Source organism: Motacilla alba, chromosome 7 (assembly GCF_015832195.1).
Source record: "Motacilla alba alba isolate MOTALB_02 chromosome 7, Motacilla_alba_V1.0_pri, whole genome shotgun sequence".
Classification (NCBI taxonomy): Eukaryota; Metazoa; Chordata; class Aves; order Passeriformes; family Motacillidae; genus Motacilla; species Motacilla alba.
Genome location: NC_052022.1, coordinates 31,552,736 through 31,580,568, shown reverse-complemented (window position 1 = coordinate 31,580,568; position 27,833 = coordinate 31,552,736). Strand labels below are relative to the sequence as shown.

Here is a 27,833-nt window from a genome sequence, read left to right as displayed (position 1 = left end):
AAATCTTTCCAAAAAATTTGCCACTCTGCTTCACACCTTTACAGCTTTAACACTCCCTTTATGGATTTTGATGGGTTAATTCCAGTTTCATATTCATTTTACAGTACTGTAATTATATGCACTTCAGTGGAGTTAAATCTAGGCCTGCACAACCTAAAATAAATCTGATTAAAACCAACCCAGTGCTTATTTCCTTTTTATAGCAATACACCTATCTTTTAATCGATGATTGAAACAATCATGCTTGACTAGTGATTATTCTTTCACAAGTATTGTGCTTTCTTTAGTACAAAAATAGAACTCAAAAAGAATAATGGGGTAAAAAATTAAATTTGAATCTTCTCTGCATTTTAACCATTCACTCACACCAGCTGTTGTCCTGCTGCAGCTCTGACAATTATATACAAGCAAACTGCAATTTAAAAGCCTGTAGCAAAGTAAGAGGTAATGTTTATTAACATGATTGAGGAATACATAAAAAATATAAGCAGCTTAGTAACATATAATCACAACAATCAGTAAATACATTTTAATGGTGTACACTGAAGGTTTTCATTCACAGGTGAAGAGCGGTTTACATCACATTTCCATAAAAATCAAAGTTGCATTGCTTCAGGGATGATTTCCATGCCCAGGGCCTTTACTGGCTGTTTCTTTCTTTTTTTCTTGATTTTTATTAATCTTCTTTCACCTTTTTTCTTACTGAATCCTAAAAGTAAAATTAACAAAGTAAGATTAGAAGACATCCAAGATTATCAGAAGTAAGAGACAAGGCTCATTTCAATTAATCTTAAGAAAAGAAAAAAAGAACATTGTCTTACCTAAAATCTTCATATGCCTGACCAATGCCAAGTTGTGTTATTGCTGCTCCTTTACACTGCACTTACTGTCCCTCCTTCTCTCTCTAGCTCTGTATCTCTCCTGATTTCCATTTGCACTTTTCTGAGACTTCCAACTCTTACAACATTTGATAAGGCCAATCCTTACTACCAAAAGTGGCAAGAGAACGTTTTGACCCGCACAATATTTACCTCTGAATGATAGCCGGGGGCAGTAGCACTTCCCATACCTTTCTTGCAGATCCTCAAACACGACTTTCTGGAGGTGAAATTATTCTCATTCCCACCACAACCGCTGTAGCTAAATGGGTGACACCTTCCCGTTGAGAAGTTGTAGAAGAATCTTAATTCTTTGGCTCTGCAAAGCCCTCTGTCCATGGGGGTCGCGCACAAAGAAGGGATAGGAGGGGGTTCTGGAAGCATCAGGAAAAACAAGGTGAGACAACACTGCAGCATTTCAGTTTCATGTCAATATTATTTGAAATTTTTTGCTGTCAAATTTAATTCAGCTCTCCTGAAAACCCAAGATACTTGGCATAAGCATCTTTTTATGATTACAAAGAAAAATAGCACAGTAAAATGTGATTCTGTCTTTGAACTCCCAGCAAAAGCTTACCTGAAAGCTATACCTTTACTTGTGTTGTTAGTGATAAAATTGCCATTTCTGCCATAGGAGAGAGCACACAAATTCATTTTGAGGATTTTCAAGTGAGGTACTTGTAGAAAGTGGCTTGAAATAAATTAACTTTACAAATACTGTAAATATTTCTAATAATTAATGGAGCAAATCACTGCTAGACATTCTGAAATCAAGGAGAAGGTAAAAGTACCCAGCATTTCCACTGTAGGATTCAAATACCTCAGTGCTGAGTTTGCTGAATGACTACAGAAAGCTTGACCTAAGTGACAGGGTCTGTCAGCAACCATTGAGCAGTTATAAAACAATAGCTTGCAACTTGCAGAATTAAAAAAAAAACACTGAATGTGAAGAACAAGTACACAGATTAATGGAGAAGCTGGTGTGTTAGTGCTGCTGGCAGGATTTTACCATTCCAAGGAGAGGCTGGTGCTTCGCTCCTTCAGGGCGGCTGCCAGTGAGAAGTGAAACACTGGAGGACGAACCTGAGGAAGCCAAAGGACCTGGCCACTGGAACCAGTTCAAGAAGCAAATCCATGCCAGAATTCCCAAACCTAGAAGAACTCCATCATCTATCACCCCGGAGTGACTAATATACAAAATGGGAACTGATAAACTTGCTGCACAGGCTGGAAGAAGCTGAATGGGATCCATTAAATCACCAGTTCTGAGGGACCCAAAAGAGCACCATTTTTCCTCAGGAAGCAGCAGAGCTGAGGTAGCTGGGTGCATAAATGAATGCATGAATGCACATGTGAAGCCAGTCAGATGGAACTCTTAAAGATACAAAGCCACACAGAAGGAGTTCAGTGGAAAAACAAAGTAAAAATTTAAGGAAATCATTCTGGTTACAGCAAAGCTGAAGACATCCTGTGGTCACAAAAATGGGAAGCAGACGAGTTGCTGAAAGCAAGAAGTTATGCATCCAAAAAGCACGTGCTACATCTTAGGTGTCTTACGTAGGGTACAGCTGCTAAAAAAATAGGTTCATCTGAAATGTATAATGGCTGAACTGGTGTGGTGAAAAAGTATGAAAAATTGCTGGGAAAGAAATAGAATGGTGTGTTAGCAATATCGTACTATTAAAAAATAAATTCTGTAATTTAAAAAACGAGTAATGAGTTGCTTTCTCGAGATAGACTAAGTTAGTTTCAAGTTATAAAATGAGAACCTCTTAACTTCTTTTCAGAATTGCAAGACTAAATTTCACTCTGGGTCCAGAGTAGAAGTCCACAATTGTTAAAATCTATATTAAACCTACTGTTTTTTATAATGAAGATGATAGTTAAATTAACTAAGGCAGTGTTTTGGTACTGCTCTCAGAACTCTTGAGCCTGGAACTAATTTTATCTCTCTCTAGCTGGAGAGGATGTTAGTTTCCAAAGCATATGTTCAACATAGCTTACCTATTTAAACCTGCTAATTTCTGAACCTACAAAGAACAGAGCAGAAAGGCTTGCCAGTGCAAGTACAAATGCAAAAGGGCCAAACAGCACAGGTTTGTTAATTATAACAGAGAATTCAAATATACACTTTGTAATGTAAATTACTTATCTGCCGTGTAGAATTCTCCAGGGAGTCCACAGTCCCCTCATGAAGGAGTTCCCACAATGACTGCAAGATTTGGGGGAACCATGGAGCCAGCAATGAGGTAAACCAGGACTGCCTGTGTATGTACAGTGCACCAGAGAGAGCCAGGTGCTGTTCAAAAGCCCTCTTTATTCTTCCCAAAAATTATGTTATTCCTTGCCTATATCATTGTCAGATAAATGGCCCAAATACCAAATACTGTTCCTTGTTTATCTTCAAAATACCTGCATCCTCTTCACTCACAGAAGCAACCAGCCTGTGAAGAAAACCTCTTAATTTTGCCACCTGGAGCCATCTTTTTTTCCAACAAAACAGTATTTTAAAATAAAAACTAAATAACCTATCATAACTTCCTCTATGTTGAAGATCATGAAATTATAAATTTATTTGAATGTACTGATTACTAAAAGATGTGTCTTCAGGTAAGAATAAAACATGCCCTGTGTCATGCCCATCGTGTCTATTGGCAGGACAATGTGAAAGCCTGTGAGGCAGAGTGCAAACAATGTCACCAGGACATTACAGCAGGCGAGATGTCTCTGTTCAGCTCCACTTCCTAGTGCTGTATTTATGGATGTGATGGAACAGAAAATTGATCTGTTATGTCTATTCTTGAGTTTCTCTCCCTAAAGTTTCCATTTTACAGCCCCATTTTTCTGAGAGCTGTTGAAATGTTTTCTCTCCTGCTTTTTTTATGAAGAAAAAAACAGAATTAAAGAAGCAATAGTCCCACGAGCCACAAAACCACATAAAAAAGAAGAGATACACGTTGTATGATTTAAGATTCAGTTCCTATAATACAGCCCTTTCTTGACTCCCATCCCCCTGAGGTATAAACAGATGGCATGATCATAATCTCTGAAAAATCAGAAACTAATCATAAGCTCAGAACCTCTGAAAAATGCACATCCAGATGCAGACTCACGCTTATCAGAAAGAACCCCAACTCTGCATTTCAACAATAATCCTTATCCCCCAGTCTTTGCAGGTCTTGTGTGACAATGGACTGCTAATTATTCACACTAGAAAACAAGTTTGAAATAATCTTTGGAGGAAAGGGAATGCAGTGAGCACTATTTCTCCCCAGACATGAGTGTGTGACATTCATGAAGCGTCAGGTTTTTTGCCAGATTTTCAATATGTGCAGACTTCAGCTCCTCATTTCTGGTTGCAGCAAAGTGAAAATAAAATAATGTTCAAGTGGACAGGCTATTACAAAAATAACGAGTCATCTGCACTTGACAGTAATCCACAGGTATAAATTGGTGCAGATCTATTAAAGCAAATAGAACTGTGCCAATTTATATCAGCAAAAGATGACCCTGACTCTGTACCCACAGGACCTGCATCCTTGTGCTATTCCAAATTCGCTGAGCTGAAAATTGACTTTTGATCCTGTCTCCCACTCAAATCTCACAAATCAAATCTAGGTATAGTGCTTGCAATTTTCTACTATAGATCACATAAAATGAAAGCTTTGATTCTTAGTGCCACTCTTTCTTAGTTTGCAGAGAGTAAAAGTTGTTATAGATGTTTCAGCAGAGTGAGACTAGAACAATCTTCAATCTCTGCAGAAAGTTCATTGCTGAGAGTGCTAGAAACTTCATGTCTGTATCTATGGTTTGCTTTATTTGGCCACACAACAGTTTAATCTTCTGAAGGTCAAGAACTATATTGTAAATCTAAAACCCTGATATTGTTACAGAGTTACACATACCAAAAACCCATTTTTTTTCTTACAATCAAGAGGAAATAGCATGTCTATTGTGAGGTGAGGTATTCTATAAGAGACAACTCCTTGGTTTTTTTTTCATATTTTAGTGGAAATTAATTAAATTATATTTAATTTTTAAATGTTTTTTTAAAAAGATACACAGCAAGACAAACATACATAGAAAAAAGATATTAAAATGGCAGGTCAGCCATTTTGCTTGTGCTTGATGAGATGGACATCAGCCACTCCATCCCAAACAGTTTACCCTGATCCTCTCCTCATATGTGAGGTCAAATTCTTGTCCCTCACAGAAAGCCACACACAGATTCCCTGCACGTTTGTGTGACCTGTCTCTGCCTTGGAGCTTCACTTTATAGCTGCCCCTCTAGAAACAGCAGCAATGGAGACAATGTTCTCCAGGTCTCTGTGGAGAAATCAGCTGTCAGCTTTGGCCTTCCCCTCTAGTAGGATTGCACAAAAGCACCTGATTTTAGTCCGTTCCAGCAGCCTGAAGGGTACCGGCTGATAAACAGAACAGGAGCAGGAGGCTGCGTGAGGCACACAAGTCAAAGGTCACACAATCAGGAAGAACTTGTTGGGTCTTCAGACTTTGCCCTGAAATTCCCTTGTTCCACAGTGTGCTTCTCACCCAACCCCTTCTGCTACACTGATTCTTTGTTCCATCTATCTTCAGTTCTTTCTCTCTTACCCTCACCTCTCACCCTCAAAGTCTGCTGTGCAGGAAAATTCCCTGTTGCTGACACAATCAAAATCTCCTCCATTTCCTCTGAGAAAACATAGTGAAGCATGCTCCTTTCCTGGTATAGGTTAGCTGTTTGGAGGATTCAGGCACTCATACTATGATTAAAAACCTTCAGGGAATGTGTGTGCCCTCAATGCCCCTAGACTTATTACCAGACCTGATGTAATTCACATAGTTTTCAGTAAAATAGGCTGCCAAAAGCTTTACTGTTTTATATTCATTCATTGAAATAACAGAGTGCATTGATGCTTTGCATGTGGTAAACAACACAACTGTACAGAAGCTTACATCAAAGCAGCAGTGCTTGTAGATTACGGTGCAGGCAAAAAACAGGGTATGACACACACTCATGCTTTATTAGACACCCCATTCTAAGCAAAGAGCACAGGAATGCCACCTACACACCCGTTATCTTACAGAACATATAAAATGCAAAAAACCTTAGTGAGTCTCTATGTCATCATCACTCAGTCCTCAAAAGTGCAAGCAAGTGTAAAAGCAAAAAACCAACATAAATACTTGGTGAGAATGCTCAGGCTCTTTCCAACTGTTTGTTGCTTCTTCTTGCACAACTGTGGATCATAAAAATGACACGCTTCAAATTCAGTCACCCTGTACATTGTGAGCAAGGAGCAGCCACCTACAGGGGACAGCGTCCAGCTGTTGACACTGTTAAAGCCTATCCCTCCTCAGAGTCCCATCTGCATTAAAGTACATAGTGCAAAAATACCTTGGAGTGACATTTTAAATTAATGAAACTAAAATTAATTAACTTAATTAAAGCCTTTTAAATTAATTCGTACTTACTGTGGTTATACTCAACCCAAAAGTGAGTTGAATATGGTCACAGTGAAAATACAAACATTTTGGTATTAAATATATTATACTATGCTATGATCTGAAATCCAAGTGTCATTCTTTTTTAATGAGTGAAAGGAATTTAGATCACTTGCTTATTAGATCCTCACAAAAATATTAATTTAGACTGAAAGAATTACGCATCACTTCTTTTGCTCTTTGTATTAATCAGGCCTTTAGGAAGAGCACACTTTTAAAAGAGAGTGGTCAGTCTTCCACTTGCTGATATTTATGAAAGATCCATAAGTTGCGATGTATTCCTTTGTTTTAACTTTCTCTGCTTATTAAATCCTCTGGCAAAGACCAAACCTCATTCTTTAGTCTCAGGTATGTCAGAAAATGGGTTGAAATAGAAATGCAATCCATATAGAAGACTGAGAGCTAAGAACTGCAAAAGCTAATTCTTACCAAAAAAAATGGGGACCTGGTTGGGCTCCTCCTTTGGGGAACTACTGTTCGGGGCATTAGACTTCTCATTTGGAGCAGATGGCAATGAATTAACTACAAGAAAAAACAGAGACAGTTGGTGTGAAACAGTCATATGGAGACACATCCAAGCTCTGGAAATCAGCTGTGATTGGTACCTGTTGGCTCTGCTCAAACCCACTGCTGATGCCAGTTGCCAAGCAACATCTCTAAGGCCCAAAGACTCAGGAAATTCAGGTTGCTGAAACAACTTTGCAGTGAGTTCTTTTTTCTTCCTTAATTTTACTGATGTAAAATTTAGATCATAACAGCTTAGTAAGGTTATTTTTATATTGCCAGCAGGCATTCTAACCTTTGCAATTGTAAGCCTTTTGCAAAATACGTATTGCTGGCAAGAAAGAGGCTCTGAAGCTACTTTTAATGTTAATGACTTCCCTGTGCTCAGGTATTTCCAGTGACATACAAATAAATGGGGGAAATCAGTGGACAAACCAAGGAGCAACAAAGGGTTGATTATAAACAGCAAAAGCAAATTCTTACCAAGAATCCAAGGAGGCTGGCTGGGTACTTCTGCTGGGGAACTGCTGTTCCCAGTGCTGGGATGTTCTCCTGCTGGGGAACTGCTGTTCCCAGTGCTGGGATGCTCTTCTGCTGGGGAACTGCTGTTCCCAGTGCTGGGATGTTCTCCTGCTGGGGAACTGCTGTTCCCAGTGCTGGGATGCTCTTCTGCTGTAACAGCTGGCAATAAATTTGCTAAATTAAAAAAAAAAAAAGTGAAAACTGTTAAGAAAAAAAAAAAAACAAATAAAATGGGTATCAATGATTCAATATCTCAAAATTAAAAGCTTTGATTTATTTAGACCATGGCAACAGCCCCTAACCCTGTCTTCTTGGGTGTTAATGCAAATTTACATGAAGGTGTTATTTTAGACTAAAGTCATGAAAAATAATATTCTACAGCTTTTAGTCCAGAAGGTAAAAGTGGAATCACAACCCAGGAAGAAATGCTTCAGCAAAAGTAGGGAAACTGCCCATTGCTCTATATTTATAATTGAAAAAAAAAATCTTTAAAAAGAAGCATAGTGGGTCTTTTCTACTCTAAGTGTGAATAAGCTCGAGTTCCCCTTGCCAAAATGACAGCTTATGAAACAGTGCTGGAAAAAGGCCCACTAGAGACAAGCAAGATAAAAAGGTCTGAAGGCTCTCAGTGGGAAAATGTGTTCACATTATGAATAAAATGAGGCACTTGGTGGAGACAGAGGAGCTCTGAAGGTTACTGTATCCTGACGCAGAACAATTCATTGGAATGAGCAGGACAAGGAAGTAAATTTCTGATCTGTAGTCAGTCTGAATGTCTTTGGTAGCTGCACAGCCAAGTTGTTCCCAAGGGACACACAGGTGGTTTCATGAATCTTTGGTGGGAAGCTACCAATACACAGCAAGTTAAAAATTCCTATATAGGCTCCTCTTGTCATTACAAGACTTGGTTTCAAAGGAGTATATGCAGACCTATGGGTTAAGGACAAACACTAGTGTTTTATGGTATGATAAAGCCAAACAAATGGCAGATTTTAGGTTAGCTGTCATGAGAAAAGTACAAACGTAGGAGTCATATAATATTCCTTAAATAGTACCTACCAATTTTTTACTCCATACTTTACATTTTGGTACTTTTATTTAAAAATATGTATAATTACTGTAAATTTAATATATAAATTACTGCCACCTCAGGGCACCCTAAATTGCCTTTTTTCCATGCAAAATACCTTCAAAACACACCATTTTTTATACACAAGTAAAACTAAGCGTGATTAAAAACATCAACTCACAGTTGTCTTGGCAGGTATTCTGGCACTCCTCCAAACTCCTGAAGTTGTTCTGGTTTCCTAGGCACCCACCATACTTGAATGCCTCACACAATTTTGTCTCTTTGTTGTAGAAGTACCTGGTAAAATACCCTCGGCAGACCCCCGGCTCTTGGGCATGGAAGCAGAAGTCAGGCTGTCCTAGAAACAATGCCAAATGATGAGCAGGGTGGGGGAAGAAAAAAACTAAAATGCATCCCAAGACAACAGCAGGTCTGGAGGAAGTTTACTAAATAAACCTGTGACTTTGGGCTAAAGGCCAGCTGTAAAATAACTACTGCTTTTTTGTGCTGTTTTTGTTCTTTATTTAATTATAATAATATTCAATTGAATAATTATAAGAATAAACCATTACATACAATAATTATTATAATAATTAGTAAACACCATTATAAATATAATTATTAAATATATCAGATTACAATATATTAATTAATTATAGTAATTATTTATTTATTTCATTCTATATTTAATTATTTATATTTACACTGGAACATTATAGGGGTATTGATTGATTTGTTAAGTAGCCACTAAACTACATCTTGAAAAATGTCAACTAATGAGTCCTTTAAAATTCCAAAATGTTGATGTTCTAAGTTGAAAATTAGTTTTTATTCTGATTTTAAAGAAGACCTGAGCCTCTGGATCACTAGCACCTAAGCACACATCCTTGTTATTTATGTTTCACTCAATGTTAACACAAAGCAATGCTCAAATAGAAGAAAAAAAGGTAGCAGTTTTAAAAGAGAACAGAAAAAATATCTAGCAGTGCAGTTTGTCTAGGGCAGTTTATCCTTGAGAAAAGATACTGACAACAGGGAGACAGAGCAGTTATCCTACAATATTTCAGTCCCAGTCCTGAGTTTGCAATCAGTAACTACAATATCAACCAAGGAAAAGTTAACAAATAAATATTGCATAATTTGACTGAATATCACAGCATGATGTCACATCCTTTGGTAGGGATGAAAAACACACAGCCATATGCCAATCCCCAAAGTCACCTCCTCACCATATTCAGTTTTTTCTTAAAATAGTATGATTAAAATCATGGTAACAGTAATGAAATATATGTGGAGGAATTGTCAGATTGTTGCCAACAGATATTTAGAAATATGATTCTTGTCTGAGCTGACTTGCTGAGAAAAGTCTATTTAACCATCATATAAGAAAATCCTATCAGGTGTAACATATAAAGGCCTTGCTTAGCAGTGAAAGTTCACAAAATATGGAGACTAAAATGGTGTGCAGCCAGCTGTCATTAAAAAAAAATGGATATAGAACAATTACTTTGAAATTCCTAACATTTTAGAAGTAGGTTATCAACTTGCAAAGAAATTAATCCTGTTACACCTATTTAAGGTAGGCACATATTCAAATGCATTGCTAGAAACAAGATGATTATTAAAGGCTATTTATGCACATGTTGAATTTATACAAAATGTTATAATAGCTTATAATGAGTGTTTTTCTAAGAATTAATTGGCATTATACCGCATTTCAATTTTTATAATACTTCATGAACAGAAAAAAAAAAATCGCATGCAAAATTAAATCACTAAAATATTCTTGAATAAAGCAACCAAAACAACTGTTTTCAGCATTCCTGAATGGCTTAATTTTGATTCTTCATTACAAAATTCATTCTCTGCCAGTAAGTGTAATCCACAGCTCAGGTGCTTCACCTGTCTCACTATGCAAAGGCAGCACCTGGTGATGTGCACCGATTCAGAAAGCTAAGCCCACACAGAGCAGTAAGTATGAGAAATGTGTGCAAGGCACGTGCTGTGCTTTCAGCTGAAAACAGGGGTGAGGCAGGTGCCTAGGCAGGGAGCAGCAAGGCTCCACCAGGAGTGTCTGTTCCATCTCCTAGGAGCTCACAGACAACAGGAGCTACAGAAAAAATTCTCTCATCAAACATTGTACAATACTGTGAAATAACACAAAGAGATTATTAGATAGATATTTATTGAAAAAGGAAGACAGATAAAAATAAGGGTATGCAAAGCAGGCTACAGGGTTATGAAGGATTCTTAAAAACAGATGTCTTTCATTTAGAATAGTCTTATATTAAAGTGGTTCTTGCAGGTTCTTGCAAATGAAATTAAGTCCAAATTAGCTGAGCTCATAGCTAACTTTTATAGCCACTTTTGAAGAGACAGTTCATGAAGGCAATATAATCCTAACCACACAAACCAGTTCTGTACTTCTAAATGCCACATCTTTCTCCAAAGATTCAATATTCAAGACTACATTAGTGGAAACAACAGCACATATGCAATAATGCTGATGACAGCCCCAGGCTGAATTTTACAGAATGTGTTCTGGTTTGTCATTAAAAGCAGGGAATCAGGGTCAGCCCTTAAAGGAAGTAGTGCCTTTACGTATATGTGGAAAATCAACCTTTGTAGTTCCCACATATAATCACAATTTTTTGAAATGCATTAAGAATAGAAAAGAAAGTAGAAAACAGGAAAAGAAAGCCCTCATCTCATATGAAAACATTCCAAATACCGTTCTGTAAATATAGGTGATTTGATTATAGTCTGTTTCAAAATGTATGTGCAAATATTTGCAACTCTTGCAAGTTGCTAAGTGCACACCCATTCAGGAAGTCCCGTGTGGAAGGAAGGATGAAGGAGAGCAAGCAGAAAAAGAGGAGCTGACTTGTGAAAAAGTGTACTCAAGTCTGTTTGTGGAAGTTTGTTGTTTGTGTCTGGCTGCCCACAGTGGGCCCCATCCAGGTGAGTCTCCAGTGTGCAAAGGTGAAGGGCAAAGTAAGTCTTCACAAGCTTTACTCTGAGTGTTAAAGTGAAATATCCTTGTTAGGAACATCAGTTTCCTCAACAGACCAACAGTGTTCCAGTAAGGGACTCCCAATACTTTAGCACTGGCTATTTTGGAAGTCTGGGGTATCAGGAATTTAAAGTTCTGTTAAAAGTCTGTCCCTTCAGGAATGGGAAACTTGCTCCCTTGTTTGATTTGCAATTAGGGCATCTGCCCTAACCGCTGGTAACTCCTCCACAGACAATGCTTAAAGAGCTCTGCTTCAGAGCAATTTTTTCCTACTTTTCTAAAAGTAAAGAGGCATTAGTACAAAGCATTTAGCTTGTTCTCAAAATACAGGATAAGAACTCCCCATCGTGGCTAATTATACCATTCTTGAATCTCTGCTGAGTTCCTCTTTTTACAGAGGAAAGAGAAAAGAATTATGATGCATTTATTTTGTGCAGAAGAGATTGCAGCTACTATCTTCAGTGACCACAACTGTCCTCAAATTCTCTGATAAAGACAGAAGAAGATTTGGCCTAAGAACTCATTTTAAACTGACATTGTTTTCGTTAGAAGATAAATTATGTATTGTTCTGAACTAAGAAAAGAAGAAAATACATTCCTTATTGTGGTAGAAGAATCTTAAATTATGATGTAAATATAATTACCTTCCTTAATTTTTGCTAATGCCATCTTCTGAGGAAATTCTGCAAGATAAATTAAAAAAAGGTATTTAGCAAAAGCAGACATGTTAAGTCTCACCTGTGATACCAGTGTGTTTAGCAGTGACAGTGAGCAATGAGAAGCAAGCATACAAAATTTCTTCCTTTTTTCTTTTTCTCATCATTTGGGAAGTAGCACAGAGCCTCATTTTGGACTGAAGAATCATTTCCCTCGTATAGGAAGACCTGCTGTATTGGAAACTTGTCAACATCGAAAGTACTGAAATCAAATTCTGCCAATTTAGAATTAAACAGGGAAATTACTCCTCTTGCTACTGCATCCAGGATCCTGCATCATGCAATCTCACTCCTCAAAAGAGGAATAATTAGCAGACTAACAACCTGGCTGTTGTAGCTACTAATACTGCTCATACTTTGGAGCTGACTGAGGGAGACAGTAAGGCTTCCCTCATCCTACCCAATTCCCTTTGCTCTGCCATCTAGGGCCTGAGTGAAGCTTTCCTCATGCAGTTAATGATATTAACGCCCCTTTAGCCAAGTATCTCCAGGTATCCCAGGGGGCTGTAGATGAAAACTTTGTCTGCGTGGCTCTCTACGTGCATGATCTGCAGCAAAGTTGTTATTGTCATTTTAAATGTGAGAGCCTGGGTTTTATTGTATCAGCTCAAGAAACTGAGTATCTTCATTCAACACCAAATTCCTTTTTAGAGATTGAAAACAAACCTTCTCCTTGTGGGAGACTGTTTAATCATAAAACTGCAAAGGAGTCCAAGGGCAGAGCAGATTGTACAATGTTTGAGAAAGGCTGACAATATTTTGACAGCTGAGAGAAAGGTGGCCAGCAGCTTCTGGACTCTGCCTCAGACACCCTATTTGCATTGCTTCATAATTCTTGTTTTGTACTTTACTGCCGTTTTGTATCATAATTCTACCCTAGTTTTCTCTGGAAACCTGCTGATGTTATATTTTCAAAGCAGATCCATTGGGCAGAAATTCTGTCATGACACATTTTTCCTTCCACCTCTGGGACAATGCAGCTGTTACCCTTTAAAAAATATTAAAGACATGGCACACACTTCAGAGTGATGTAGCATTTCTTTGAACAGGTTTCCAGTTTTTCCTATTAGTAGGAGGCTTGGCCCTCAGCATTTAAACCCATGACCTAAACACGGACACGCACGTCAGGCCATTTCACTAATCTCACTCAGCTGTCCCCTTCAGGGCAAAATCAGCAATCATACTTTGGCATGTAATCTCTACTCTTCTGGCAGAAAAAAGGAAAATTTCATTGTGAGTTTATACAGGCCTAGAATATCTTAATCTTAGTACCATGTCAACAGTGTTTTTGCTTCTGGTCTCAGTCAAAACTCCAAATCCACAAGTGAGTTGTTTTCTTTTTTGTAAACAAAGTGTATTTCTTAGTAGATCCACTCTAAATAATAAACATTAGAATTGCCATTGTGACCAGAGGCATTTATCAGGCAGCAGGTATTTTCCCATAGTAGCAAGCTTAAGTAGCCTAAAATTTATATTAGGCTACTTAATACTTAATTTCACTGCTTGAAATTAAGTAGCTAGGTAGCTAGGCTACTTAATACTTAATTTCACTGCTTGAAAATGAAGGTCTTTGTGCTAGTGACACAAAGTGACATTTGAGATTATATCCAGTAAACGATGGCACCTATAGGCAAATTCCTCTTAGAAAGCACTTTTTCATTCCCTGAAGTTGTGAGTATTGGACACAAGAAACAAAAAAATATAGCTGATTTCTAGGAAGCTTGATTCAGAAGTAGTCATCTTGAATCTGAAAGTTGTCTTGGAGAGCCTTAGAGTGGCCAGCCTGCAGCTGGGCTCTCTGAACTCTGTTGCCTGACATCAATCAGTTCTGTCTGGTGGCTTACTGATTCCAAACTGTTAACAAGTTATCCTGATCTGGTAAGTCCCGCGTGCTGGCTCATTTATTCTTGTATTTGTGCTGAATATTGAAAATCAAAATCTCTGACCGATCACATTAATTCTTTTGAATTTCTACATACTTTAGGTAGCTGCCCCGAGCTTATTTTTTATCAATAGTGGTCTTCCCATTCTTCAAAGAGATAATTTAGTATTTCAGATTTTTCTTTATTTCTAAGCACTTTTGTGTCACTCATACTTTCTCTTCAGACTTATCTCTGCAGTCACTAAATGGTGATCTCCTACAGTAATAAATACTGAAAATGTAAGTAAGATGAATACAGCTATATACTACAATACTGCACAGACTGAGTTAGAGTTAAGGGATTAATTTAAGGGTTTACTTTGCTTTATGCCTGATGGTCTGCAGCACACTGTATGTAACACCAAACTGAGGAGGACTTCTACTTCCCAAATTCAAATGGTTTGTGAATGAGAAATAACAGATGCAAATGAAGACTTGGTAGGAGGGCAAGAGAATGGGTACTGGCCTTTTGCCACACACTTCTCCTGGCATTCCTCTAGCGATAGGAAGTTGTTCTCATTGCCATGGCATCCACCATATTCAAACACTTCACACTTGCGGCTTTTGATGTTGAAGAAATAGCGGATGTGGATGGCTTTGCATGGACCTTCGTCTGCTTTCATGGCACAGAACATGTGCACAAGCTTCAGGGGTGGCAAACGAGCCTCTGGAACACAGAGGAGAAGCAGAATAGCTGAGTTAGTTCACAGCACACTGCACAGTGTAACTCCCAAATGAGATTGTTTGTGTGTTCTGCTGGAGAGGCACTGCACGACATCTGTCCGCAGAGCTCGCAGCACACTGAACAGATGTAAAAAGAAAAACATCATCTGCATTGGAACACAGATTCCATTCGATCAATTCAAATGTGTGGCTTCAATTTTCCACCAAAACAGCTCATAGTATAAACTTCAACCCCTCATCACAAACCTCTAAACAGTTATGGAGTGTGGCTGAGTCCCAGGAGCTGGGGTGCAAGGCTGAACAACAAAAACACACAAAGACACGAAAACCACCAGGGCAGAAAGGTTTCCTCGGGCTCTCTTCCATGCACTGCTCCCAGAGAACTTGGCTTGTAAAGGATCTGCCAGGGAACAGTGTGGGATGGCCAGAGGCCTGCAGAGGGCATCCCTCTCCTGTCAGATGGCACTTCACTGGGACACAAATCCTGCTGGCACCACTGACACCTTTTCCATTCATCTCACCGTTCCTGCATTACAGCTTTCAACAGCAAACAACAAGTCAAGGCAAAACAAAACTGAACTGTTTTCAAATTCTGTAATTTCTGTCTTTCAATGTATATTAGGTCAGGGAATGTTCTGTATAAATTTTCATAGGCGTTGTGAATAACACTAGAAAAGTTTCACCCTGTCAATGTCTATAAGGAAATTCTGACCAACAATCCAGTTCCTGATATTGTTCCCTTACAAATATATGGTTTACTATATTTTTCTGTTTTGCTTTTCCAAGGCAGTATTTTACCCTCGAGGCTTTTGAAAGCTTGTGGGCTTGCCACAGGAGCCAGAAGAACAGACCTAAGGTTCTTCATTCTCCTACAGGTAATTAGAACATTGATGTCTCAGAACATACATGCAAACATATCTATCTGTGCTCTTTGCAGTGGCCCAGGAAGGAGACAAAAAACAACAAAAGGAAAAGGAGAAGAGTTTACATGATCATGTAATAATTACGGATTCCTACTATTACTAGTCTCAGTTTCCAGTGTTAATTAAAAGAATCCACAAAAATCAGGCTTATGACATGGTGAAAAGGGAATTTGTGTACTTACTACCCACCTGCTCTGTGGATATCTAATTTAAGCATCTAAAATTGACCTTATTAGACAAACTTTGAATTAAATTCTAAGAGCTGAGATAAATCCTCAGAAGTACTAAGGTCCACAGAAGTTTACTAGTTTTATTCCATTTGCTTATAACTATCAAACTTACAGAAAAGAAACAAATTTCAGCACTAAAATCTTTCAAAGAGTCGTATTTAAGTCCTTGAAAAACTAACAACCTCTATTACACAATTACTACCAACAGAACAATTATAGCACACAATCACGTCTTCCAAAATGGACCATTTGGTGTTAAAATACATACAAAAAGGACTGATTTCAAAATTCTATTTAAATATTCAGTCCCCAAAATAGTTTGTGACTTCTGCAATATTGGTGAAAATACATTTTGAGATGTTGAAGCTGGGTATAATAGATTTGCAAATATTATTGAAGACTCTACAATAGGAAATATTGATTAAATAAAATTTCTAATTTTAAGAGATGTTGGATTTGGTAAACTTGCTGTGAAGCTTAGCTTGCCAAACAAGACTTGAGAATTCATTAGCTGGGTCTTCCTGAGTCCACAAAGATTTAGTATTTAGAAGTCACAATGAATGCCAAGTTGGACTTCAAAGGTTCTAAAATTCTCCAAAAGGCTTGGGAATCCTTTGGAAGGACTTAAAAAGGCTCAACTTAAAAAGTTGAGAGGATACTGCATTGCAAAATGAAATTTTGGATTTTCCCCCCTCAGTACCAGGGAAATATGCCTTAAAACCACCAAAGTTTTCAGTAAGGTATGAAGTCACTCCTGAAATGCTAAAATCAAACACTCAGAGCTCCACAGAAACCAATCCAACCCAGATGTGTTTGGGGTGAGGGCTGGCAGCTGGTTTATGAACACGTCATTTTCTTGGCACCCCAGAAATGAGATCCCCTCTGTGACCTCTGCCAGTGACCCAGTTCAGTCTACAAGAGGTTGTGAAAACTTACCAGGTTTCTTAACCACTGAAATTTCAGACACACAGTTATGTCAGCTCATTTTCTTGCTGCATTGCACCACCCCAATGCGGTGGGCTATCCAAACAAAAACAGCATGCAAGCATTGTTGCAAAACTACACCAAGAGGATGAGCAAATGGCTTAGCAGAGTTCATCCTGGGAACTTTCTGCTCTCCACTCCTAGCCCACTTCCCACCAGACCCACAGAACAAAATCATTGTTTTGGTTACCTCCTAAGGCCTTTCCCCTGCAGTCACAGAGATGCTGTTAACCACTGTCAGATGTCCTGACATCTGCTGAGAACATAATGACTAACTGTGTCACACTTCTTGGCAATCAGTCAGTTTCCTAGGAATGCTAGAAAGCTGCCATAGTTTGAGTAAAATCTGTACCCTGTCAAAGCCCCAGGGGCCAAACCCTCCAACTCCAAACAGTAACCAAGTGACTCTGAAGAAAGAGGTCTCCAGGGGATTTGTCGGAACTGAATCATTCTTCTGTCTGGAAACAGTGAAAGAATTCTTCCCCATTATTTTACACCTGGGAGCACTTAACCCACACAGATGATATAAAATTAGCTTTCCTTCTTAGATTAGAGCAGCAGATGAGAAGGCAAGCAGGAGTATTTGCCCGTAGACACACATCTGCCTGTACTCGTTTAATTTGTGGAATATACCTTGATGAAATTAATTCTTAGTGTAAGGACTCATCCTCTGCTCTTGAACACTGGGACAAAGTGTTATTACATTTTAGGTGCTGTGTGAAAAGCACAGGATATGACATTTAGTGAAGATGTCTGTCAGGAAAGACAGTGAAAATTCCTCAGCAGAAACGCAGGAACAAAGGAAGATAACACTTGAATGAATGTTATTGGAGTTTCTCATCCAAGTGAAGTAAAATTCCAAGCAATCTAAAGCAGTCAGTTCTAGATTTCAATACTCTCCTTGTAAGACAGTCCTTTTTTTTTTTTTTTTGTATTTATTATATACTAAATAATTTTTACTTCCTCCATGCATAGACAAAATAATTTAAACCCGTCTATATACAGACACGGTAAATCAGTTTCAATTTTTCAATTCACCATTGGTGTCTTGCAATCCAAGGCTACTGCAGGAGAGAAGGTTGTTTCCTATACTCTCAACCTTGATTTTGGGCTCTCCAAGTTCTCTCGGGCTGCTTGAAGCCTTGGTGGCACAGCAGCTGCCCTGCACTCACTGCATCACTTCTGTAGCCCAAACCTCTGTCTACTCTCTTTTTATTTTATCTCCTCTTAATTATCTCCACACTTCTTCCCATCTTTTTATTGGCCTTGCTTTCTAATCCTCTCATACCTCTTATTTGGATGATTCCTCTTGGTTTGGGTTCCTGGTAAAATGTGCTGCTGACAGTTGAATATAATCCCATACCTGACACATTACTAGTGGCAAATAGAGTGGAATAATTATCCTGTGTTTTTTTCCTTAATCCAACACAAAATCACTTGTCTTCTGACACCGACTTTAACACTAATCACTTTAACATTGAATTGATTTTATAATGCTCTGTAACTTCAATTGACTTTCCAGCAAATAGAACCTTGTAATACAGGTGCTTCAACATTAATATTCCATCTTGTATTTATGATTGCATTAATTCTCCTTCTTAAGTATAACACATTACATTTAAAAAAATTAAATTAACCCCCCACATTAGATCTGGTTCTGTTGGATAGTTATCACTCATCCAATTTAGACACCTGGTCCAAATACATGAAGAATTCCTGTATATTTGTAGGACTGTACTAGCCTAGACCAAGACATTTTGTTATAAATATATTAAATAATGATTACAGCTGATGTTCACTGTCACACAGAAGTTATTACTTCTCATACTAAAACTGCAAAAAACCCCAGCAAAATCTTCTCTCCCATTTTTCTTCCCACTCCCCAACTTTTTAATGTAATGACTCCTCTACATCAGCTATATGAGCACTAAACACCATAGCTCTGTTTAACAGCCACTGCACTCCCCAGTCTGTGTTAAGACCAAAGTAATGCCCATGAAATGGCTGATAATGAGAATGAGATCATTGCAGGTATTTTTTGCCATTACTTTCTTCCTCCAGTCCTTCAGCCTTCCTGCTTTTTGCAGCTGTCAAACAAGATGGGCCCAGGACTGGTCCTATACAGCACTATTCTCACCTTTGCTGTCACTCTCATGGCAACTTTTGCCACTCAAGGGGACAGTTTGGACACCACTGCTCGTTTCAGTGCAGTGATTTCACGGAGAGGGCTCTAATAAGCTGCAGCCAGCCCTGAGCACAGGGGCTGTAGATGATCCGGACAAGGCTCTGTTATCACTTCACTAGAAAGCAGGGCAGTGTTACAAAAGCAGGAGTGGTGAATAATGCCTCTAATCCTTTTACATTAGTACCAGTGAAAACAATACCTTTCCTCCGGATGTAGGCATAACAAAAGACTCTAATTTGGCTTTCAGACTCTTGTGGATAATCTGCAGGGCTGCTTGATAAAAAGAGCTCCTTTTAATTAGAAAATGAACTCATTTCTATACTATACCTGCAGCACAATAAATATGCATAAGCGTTATTGGGGAGCTGCTTGTCAGAACAGAGAGATATTAATTGGGAGAATAAAGATCACAAATATTTCTGAGTTTTTATGTAAAAATACTTTGTTTTAGTTTGCCTAGGTTATGTGTTCTTAACTTTATGAGAATTTCCATGGTAATCCTTAATTATAAAGATATGCTGTCATCTTTCCAGCCTTCCTTGGCAATGTCTCCCTTTGATAACTGGTATCAATACTAAGCACCTTGTCACTAATGAATAGCTGTTTCTTTTCTCTCCATCTTTGTCAATTTGACAGCTTCCCACCCACACACTGTTCAGTGCTCTTCCTACACTGTGTTTCCTACATTTTTTTATAGGCAGGCACATTTATTCTTGGCAAGCTTTCACATATGAATAAAAAGCACATTCAATTTGTGAGTCATTTTCTTCAGGCTTTGGAACATCAGCTAAAGTGCTGCCTACCACACAAGGGATTAATGAACAATATGCATAACCTGGTTATTTTTATACCTTTCATTTTTGTTATTACACTTATCTGTCAACGGAAAAATGACAGATTTTGCTGGAAGAGAACAAATTAAAAATATTTTTATTACACTGGGCTTGACCCTGCAATCTTGATTATTACTGTAATTAAAATAGACAAAACCACACCTCTTAAATTCACAAAGCTCTTGTACTCACTGTGATCCAAAAGTATGACATTAAAAATAAAGGATGCACACAGTTTTATCCTTTAATACCTGAAATTTATGGAAGGCTGGAGTAAAATGTCATTGCTTTATAATCATCTAACTTCAAAAATAAATGTTATCAATGATATTGCAGCCCACAAAATTTCAACATTTAAAGTCTGAGTCCAGAAGTTAAATCTTGAGAAACCACAAATAAAATTTTAATTAATGACAGTCTAAATATTTAATGAAAACAGTAAAGCAAAAGCTTTTTTATTGTAAACACTGCAACTGAGTCCTCAGTAGTCACAAAAACAGGATTCTAGTTTAACATCTAAGCCTTCCATCTGATGGGTTTTTACTTCAGAATTAAAGCCAGAAGTTCAGAATTGTTTCTCATGCTAAATCAGTTAGTGGTCACATAATCCTAAACAACCAGTTGCAAAATAACCAGTGAAAAAATAATCCCCAGTAAAATGACTATTTAATTTCCTTGAGATTATTTACTTATTTTCTTTTATTAACAAAGCAAATAGAGGAAAAAAATTAAGCAATCAGATGTCTTGTTATGATGACAAAGTGTGCAAGCTGATTTGGCCTTCACAACATGCAAGCTTGGCTAAGAAGTGATACAGCACTAAGAGTTGTGAGGCAAAGATAAATGTGACTCAAACAAAACGGGCATTTTTGTACTTCAAAGTTTAAAAGAAACAAGTTTATTCTGCATGAACCAGTCTTTACTACACAGACATTCTAGTCATACACTTAACCTGGAACAGCACATATCTTAAATTGTAGAGACTAATTGTGACATGGTGCTATCTTAGTATAGCCATGACTGTGCACAACTACTATTTCTGTCTCAAAGAGCACTGCTGCAAAAGTCTGATAGAGAGAAATAATCTGGATGGAAACAGGACAAAACATAGCAAAAAGGTTCCCCTTAGCTGCACTTTCATTTGCGCTTCAAAATCAGACTTGTCAAACAAAAGCATCCACTTCAGAGTCCTCTGCAGCTTAGAGAAGTGATCACAGTTTCAAGTAATTTCCTCAAAGGAAAAAGGGATATTTTCGTGTGCCCCCATCAGAGTATTTTTCCCTCATCTTTCTCAGAATTGTTTGGGAAGAAATTGAAATACCCTTCACAATGATATCCAGTCTATCATTCTGATAGATCTTAATTTCAGTGAAGTAAACAATGATCTTATGTAAGCATGGTGAAAAATCAAGAACATCCCCATTTCTAACAGTCACACTGCTTTTCTAACAAAAATTTTCAACTGGTGAGTTTTTAGTCATAGAATTGTAGAATATCCAGAGTTGGAAGGGATTAACAAGGATCAAGTTCAATTCCTTTATTTATTCAGTGATATCAAATCACTTGGGGCAATACAAAGACCTTCATTAAGGCCCAGGAAAACTACCAGGACAGTAATTGTATCATCTTTAAATCCAACTTTGCAAATTAACTGTGACTCAAGAGATCTGTGCATGGAACAGAGCAACATCAATCTACAATGGTATTAATCATATTTTTGCTTTTTCTGTGTGAGGAAATAAAGCCTGAGTTAACCAGCTCTATGTTTCCTTGCCTGAACATTGAACTTTTCCATCTCGTAAAGCAGAGCTTTAGAGGAATCAACTTGATATCTAACGCATTGTTTGATTAGGATTAGATGTTCCAAATAGCTTGGTAAACAGAAGCTCCAGTAGAAGGCAATTTTACTAAAGCTTAATAGATAATTTTTAAGCATCTCTCTTTTAGTCAGACACCATTTTTAGCTTAGTCCCAATTTCCAAAGTTTCCCACAAAAGTTCTCAAGTACAGAATTACACCTGCAGTGCATTTTAACATAGTGGGCTTTGTTGTTTGAGTGTTTGGATTTTGTTGGTTGAGTTTAGGTGTTTTCTAGGATCTCTTACCCACAACACGCTCTTTTTCACTTCTGTCCAGCTCAGCAGCTGTGTACCCGGCGATACAGAAGAACAGCAAGATAAAGGGTGAAGGTGAGGATTGTCCCTCTTGTCTTCCCTTCATTTTTCCTGTGTAATATAAAAGTGAGAATTGACAAATTCAGTCAGATTCCTTGAGCATTCTGCAAAAGTTATTAGCAGGGCAGGGCACAGCCCTGTGGGCAGACACACAAACTGGGAGCTTCGGAGATAATGTGAGCTCTTTTAGTATAATCTTCTCGTAAGAAAAAATTAAAAACAAAACAAGGATTGCAAATGTGCTCAGCAGATTGCAAGTCTCCTATCCCATCCCCAGTCCAGATTAGAGGCACTGCTACTGCTTTCATTCTAAGCCCCAGCTGAAATCACCTCCTGGAACACAACATGACACGAAATGTAACCCTTGGTACTGTTAATGTCCTGATGCTAATTACATAATTAGTGTTGCTTGCCAAGTCAAATCATTCCAAGTTTTACTCCACCTGCAGAACCTAGATTAATTGCCACAAAATTTGTAACAAATATTTAATCACTTCATAATTACCAAGTTCCCAGACTCTTGACTACACTGCATTTCAGAGCAATCAGTGAACTTTTTGAAACAAGGGCTTCACAGCTTTAAGCAGGATTTTCTGTCTTGTGCATCTCTTCAATACTGAGAACCTCACTGAAGGTCAGAGCTATTATTTTTCACTTTGAAGCTGTGCAGTCATTGACAGAAGAAAACCACTTTTATTCCATGGCAGCTGGCATGTTCAGGTTGCTAAAGACGAGGTTATGCACCCACACATGAAATCAACGCCAGAAAACTTTAACTTTTTAGAAATACATATTTTCCAACTAACTAAGAGTTCCTTAAGGATCTCTGGGTTTTAATTAGAGAATAGACCCAATATCTTCTTTGTTACCAACAGATCAATTCCGTATTCATAATCCCTAGTTCCCTACCCTCTTCTTTTAAATTAAAATACTATTTTTTTTGCTATGTTAATTAATATTAAGAAAATAAAACCTAAAAATCCAAGGGCTAGGAAGTTTCATCTTCAGACACTCTTTGGTCTTGAGTGTTTTTGTTTACATGCCTATGAAGACAGCATGGTCTTCACCAAATCAGAGGCACAAGTCTCGTTTCTCTTTAGAAAACTTACCCATTTTTCTCTCTTGCATACTCAATGTTTTCCCAGCTTGCAGCATATAATAGAAAGGAAATGAATTTTTAAAAATAACTCTTGTGAAATTCTGAGCAGCACTAACTATTTAGGTAATTTTAAAATTAGCCAATACCCTTTAAAAGGCTTCCTTATATAATGTAGCGACAACCACTGAGACTTCTTCCTTTTTTCTCTTTTTTTGTTTTTATAATGGAACAAAAATTTTTGTTTTAAAGGAATTTCTTGTTTAGCCAGAAAATATGACCATGGTAAATTCCACATCATAATGCATTCCTGCCAAAATAAACAAAAAATTGAGTGTCTTTGATTCCTTCTAGACTGAAATATTAAGCCTAACTTCTACAGAAACAAAAGGCTTGATCCACATACAGTTTGGCAAAACTTTTTGCAAACTAATACAGATCTCATTTTGTGCTTTTAATCATGATTTTAAAACCTTTCCTCAAATACTATTCTTTAATTCTGCAAACAAATTTGGAAATTATTGTTTTCTAGCAGAGATGGAATAACCTCTCTTGGGTTAGAAACCAATGCACAACTTTTGAAATATTCGGTAAATGGAAAAAATCAGCAAGAGCTAGAGTATTTTTCAAAGAAACAGAAGCAGCATCTTTCATCATAATTCTAACTGGAATTCCAGTTTTACAATCCTTTATACACAAAGTTACATAGTAATCTTGGAGGAATTATTTTCATCCAAAGGTTAAAAAAAAGTTACAACTCCTTTAATTCACCCCTGATAAAAAGTCCAGTCATGCTTTAAAATAGACAGTAACTCTGTACATGGTAACCTGAAGTCCATGACTGCCTTTGTGATTTGAGAGACATCTGATTTGTGACATTAGTTTGACATCAACTAAAATTAAAATAAATCCAAACTAATAAAGATGGTATGGGGAGAAATATTAAGTAAAAAATTCAAAGAACTGTGCAGACAGTTAGCATTATAGTATAAAAAAAAGGCTGGGCTCACTTAAAGCAAAAATACCACCAAATATTCAGACTTGATACTTAGATATAAAGTAATAAATTTCAAACTGCCTGGCTCCAGTGAGGTCACTGGAATAAAAAATTACAAAATACAGTTATAGTTTTTGAAATTACATGGGAAAGAGCAAATTTCTAGCACATTGTTTTCCTTAGAAGTAATCATTGGCACAACTGCGGCTCTTCATAAAGCAACTTGCTAATTATCCACAACCTCAGGAACCCATGGATTAATTCCATGTTTGTCCCTGAGCTCTCATTTTCCATGTTTGAGTTTTTCCAAACATGCCATCAAAACTCTCACTAGTTCAGCAAAACTCTATTTGAATTTGGGTTTTTATCTCTTAAACTGAAGCTTTGGTTCCTTCTTCCAGGAATCCGCAGAGTATAGATTTAGATTGCAAAATTTAGTGATCAGTTTTTAGTCTGTTTCCTCATATTCTCAAAAGCTTTTCCCCAAGTAGAAAAGAGGCAATCAGGCAGAAATGGAAATGCTCAGTAAGTTCCTATATTTTTTTTCCATTTGGAAATAGAATTCTGTGTATCATGAGCAACCATACAGCATTGTCACTGTGGGTTTATGAGCACAAATCACTGCATTTATACAGAGAACAAAACCCTTCCCAGGGTACAGTATTTCTATTCTTCCACTCAACTCCTACATTTCCCTTAAAAGGAAGGGTCAAGTGTGTGTTAGAAGCTGGGCATCTCCATGCTTAGGCCAGTTCCCAACAGGAACAAAGCAGGCTGTGCAGCAGCATATCTGCCTTGCTGCAAAGCCTCCTGAGCAAATGCAACCTCCTTTATCTTCCTGCTACCCTTCCCAGGAGGTCACACAGTCCCAGAACTCTGGGTCAGGCTTGGGTGGAGGTGGGATGAGCGGGGTGAAGGTTTTGGTAATAAAATGCTTAAATCCTTCCATACTTCAATTATTTCTTATTATTTCTAAAGGAAGAATGAAATCCCAGATCAAAGCATACTTGGCACTGGATTTTCAATTAAAACTCAAACCCTCTTGAAAAAGTCCAGGTTTTCTGACTAGATGTTCAGCTGCCCAGTAACAGGGCAAGCCTCTTATGATACTGGTATAATTTTTTTTTAAACACTCTTGATTTTTTGTTGTTGTTGTATTTGTATGGAATGCAAAATTCAAAATACTTAATCTATGATATTTGGTCCAGTAAAATGTCAAATGCACACATCAGTGAAAAATGTGTCATGAGAAAAATAGGAAATGTTTCATTTTTAAATAGGTCATGTTTAACTGTCTGCCACATTCTGAAAATTTTTGAGAGTAAATAAAGCCTTTTCCTCCAGAAGGATTCTAGCTTAGGACAGTCAGCCATCAGTCCAGCATTAATATTCTACATCATCATGTCATTAATGTATATTTTATACAGACAATTCCTTAGGAACTGGCATTCTACTGCTCACAAACTCCCCCACCTTTTAATGAGATGTTTTATAACAGACAACGAGAATTTTACTTGACAAAGGAGATCAAAGGTCTGTGGGTAATAATTGGCACTGATTTGTTTACTGATTTAATTAAACACGTTCATTTAGTGCCATTAGCTTCCCTCAGGCTGCAACACAGGTAGCCAAGGCAGACCACAAACCATCAAGGAAGCTCCCAGTAACAGATCCTTACTACCTGGCCTTACAGTCAAGACATTTTCCTCCTGACAACCAAAACAAAAATAGAAGGAAGATCTCAAGATGTTTTTTTTTGCCAAAACCAGTAAAGTCTAAAACTGAGTGTCTTGTCCGTGCCATTTGCAGCCTTTGGAGACAGGACTTTTTTTTTTTTAACCTAGCAGTCTCTTCAACACCAATTTCTATAGTTCCCTGACTGCTTAGTCACAAACTTCATTTTTTTTTTTTTTTTCAGTGTAGCATTTATCTCTAGCACGCTAACTGGAAAAAGAAAAATAAAACTAGCGCTTCCCATTGTAGCCAAAAAAAGACATCCTTAGAAAAAGGCCTAAAGTGACATTGCAATGATGGTAAAAGTGACTCATTCACACTGACAGCCCAGGAAACAGAAACACACACACACACAAAAAAAAGCAGATGATATAATTAAGTAGAGGAATTAATAGCAGAAGGTAGGATGTGCATGGCCAGAGGTCCATTTTAGCACAGCCTAAAGTTAAGGGTTAAAAGGTCTAATTAGACAGGAATATAACACTTCTGGTATAAAAGCAGACCTTTTTCAGTTCACCATAGTTCAGAGGTGTTGTCTCTACCCTGTGACGCCTCGCACTGCCTACTAGGACTCATGTGACAAAGGTTTCATTAGTCTTATCTGCAGCATTGTGTCCAACTGGCAGAGTCAGTCAGTCTTCCCTTAAAAATTATTTTATTACATATGCTGGTTTGGAGCTGGTTTCTCATTCCCTCAGCTGTAAATATGAAGAATGGAGTGAGTAGGAATGCCATCCCCTCTGTTCTCAGGCGATACCTGAGTCAGTGATGAGCTGTCAATTAAACTGACTTCCACCAGAGCCCTGTGCTGTCACAGCACCTTTGTAAGTTCAGGCAGTGCATTGTGAATCATGAGCATGCAAACATTACTGACTGAAAGCAAAAGCTATGGAAATCCCATCCCCCATCCCAAATTATCTCCCCTTTTCTGTGCTCTGCTGTAGCAGCTCTCAGTCTGCGTCAGTCCTGGGACCAGGGACTCCATGTGCTTCCTCCAAGAACTTCAACTTCCTTATTGTCATGAAAGAGAACTTTGGTTGGTTACCTACCTTTCACCATTTAGCATGAATGCTTTGCTGCTGCACTATTCCAGTCTCTGAAATTACCTGCTGAGAACTGGAAAGTGAAGTGAAAACTGGGAACTATGGAGAAAATTTGGAGAAACTATTGTTTTTATTAGCTTTTATGCTGAAAAATTGTATAACCTGATGTCACTGGTTCAGACTTAACTCCCACTTTCTTTCTGCTTCTGTGAAGGTTGTAAATGCTGCTTTCCAAGAACACCTGATAAAAGAATGGAAAAGAAAAACCTTGCCATAATTTGAAATAGAAATATAAAAAAAAAGTTACTTAATAAACCCAGCACAAGAAGTCCCTTCTTTCTCATATGCCTGTAGACCTCTTGCCTTTTCATTTTCCTTGTTAGCTTCTTTCCTTCTTGCTTTAAAACGGTTTGCCATTTTCCCAGCTCAGGTCCAGGACCTATTTTTTCCTTTCTGCTGCTCTGTTCACATCTGGCACTAGGTGCTTCTTCCATCCTTTCTCCACTCAACTTCTCTTGTGACACAGCTCCAGACTCTCAATTCCTCCTCCACCGAGTTCTCTTCTTGCCTGGCTCATCAGGTGTCCCATGCATGGTAACCATGACCCAAGAGCAGGGAACTGGATATAATCAGCTGGGCAGAGCTGTAGTGACACTAAGTCATGGCTGCAGAAGCTTGCAAACAATTTCCCTAACTCCCTGACCAAGCAGTGCAGAGCACCTGATGCAACACTCAAAGGGAATTATAACTTCTGAAATTAAAACTGATTTATTAAAATAACTGCACTTTTCACAGGACCACTGGGTTTGTCTGCAGCAAATCACA

At 37.9% G+C, this 27,833-nt stretch overlaps 1 protein-coding gene across 1 annotated transcript; it reads right to left on the bottom strand.

The window, feature by feature from the left end:
- Positions 1–432: 432 nt before the first annotated feature.
- On the bottom strand, positions 433–27,164 carry TFPI (tissue factor pathway inhibitor). The gene is made up of 9 exons (XM_038143041.1): positions 27,015–27,164; positions 22,070–22,189; positions 14,592–14,792; positions 12,135–12,171; positions 8,657–8,847; positions 7,368–7,580; positions 6,810–6,902; positions 1,070–1,252; positions 433–709 (listed from the first exon to the last, which is right to left on the bottom strand). Exons 1-9 carry the CDS (start codon positions 27,022–27,024, stop codon positions 597–599), a joined length of 1,161 nt encoding a protein of 386 aa, XP_037998969.1. The 5' UTR covers positions 27,025–27,164; the 3' UTR covers positions 433–596.
- Positions 27,165–27,833: the final 669 nt, after the last annotated feature.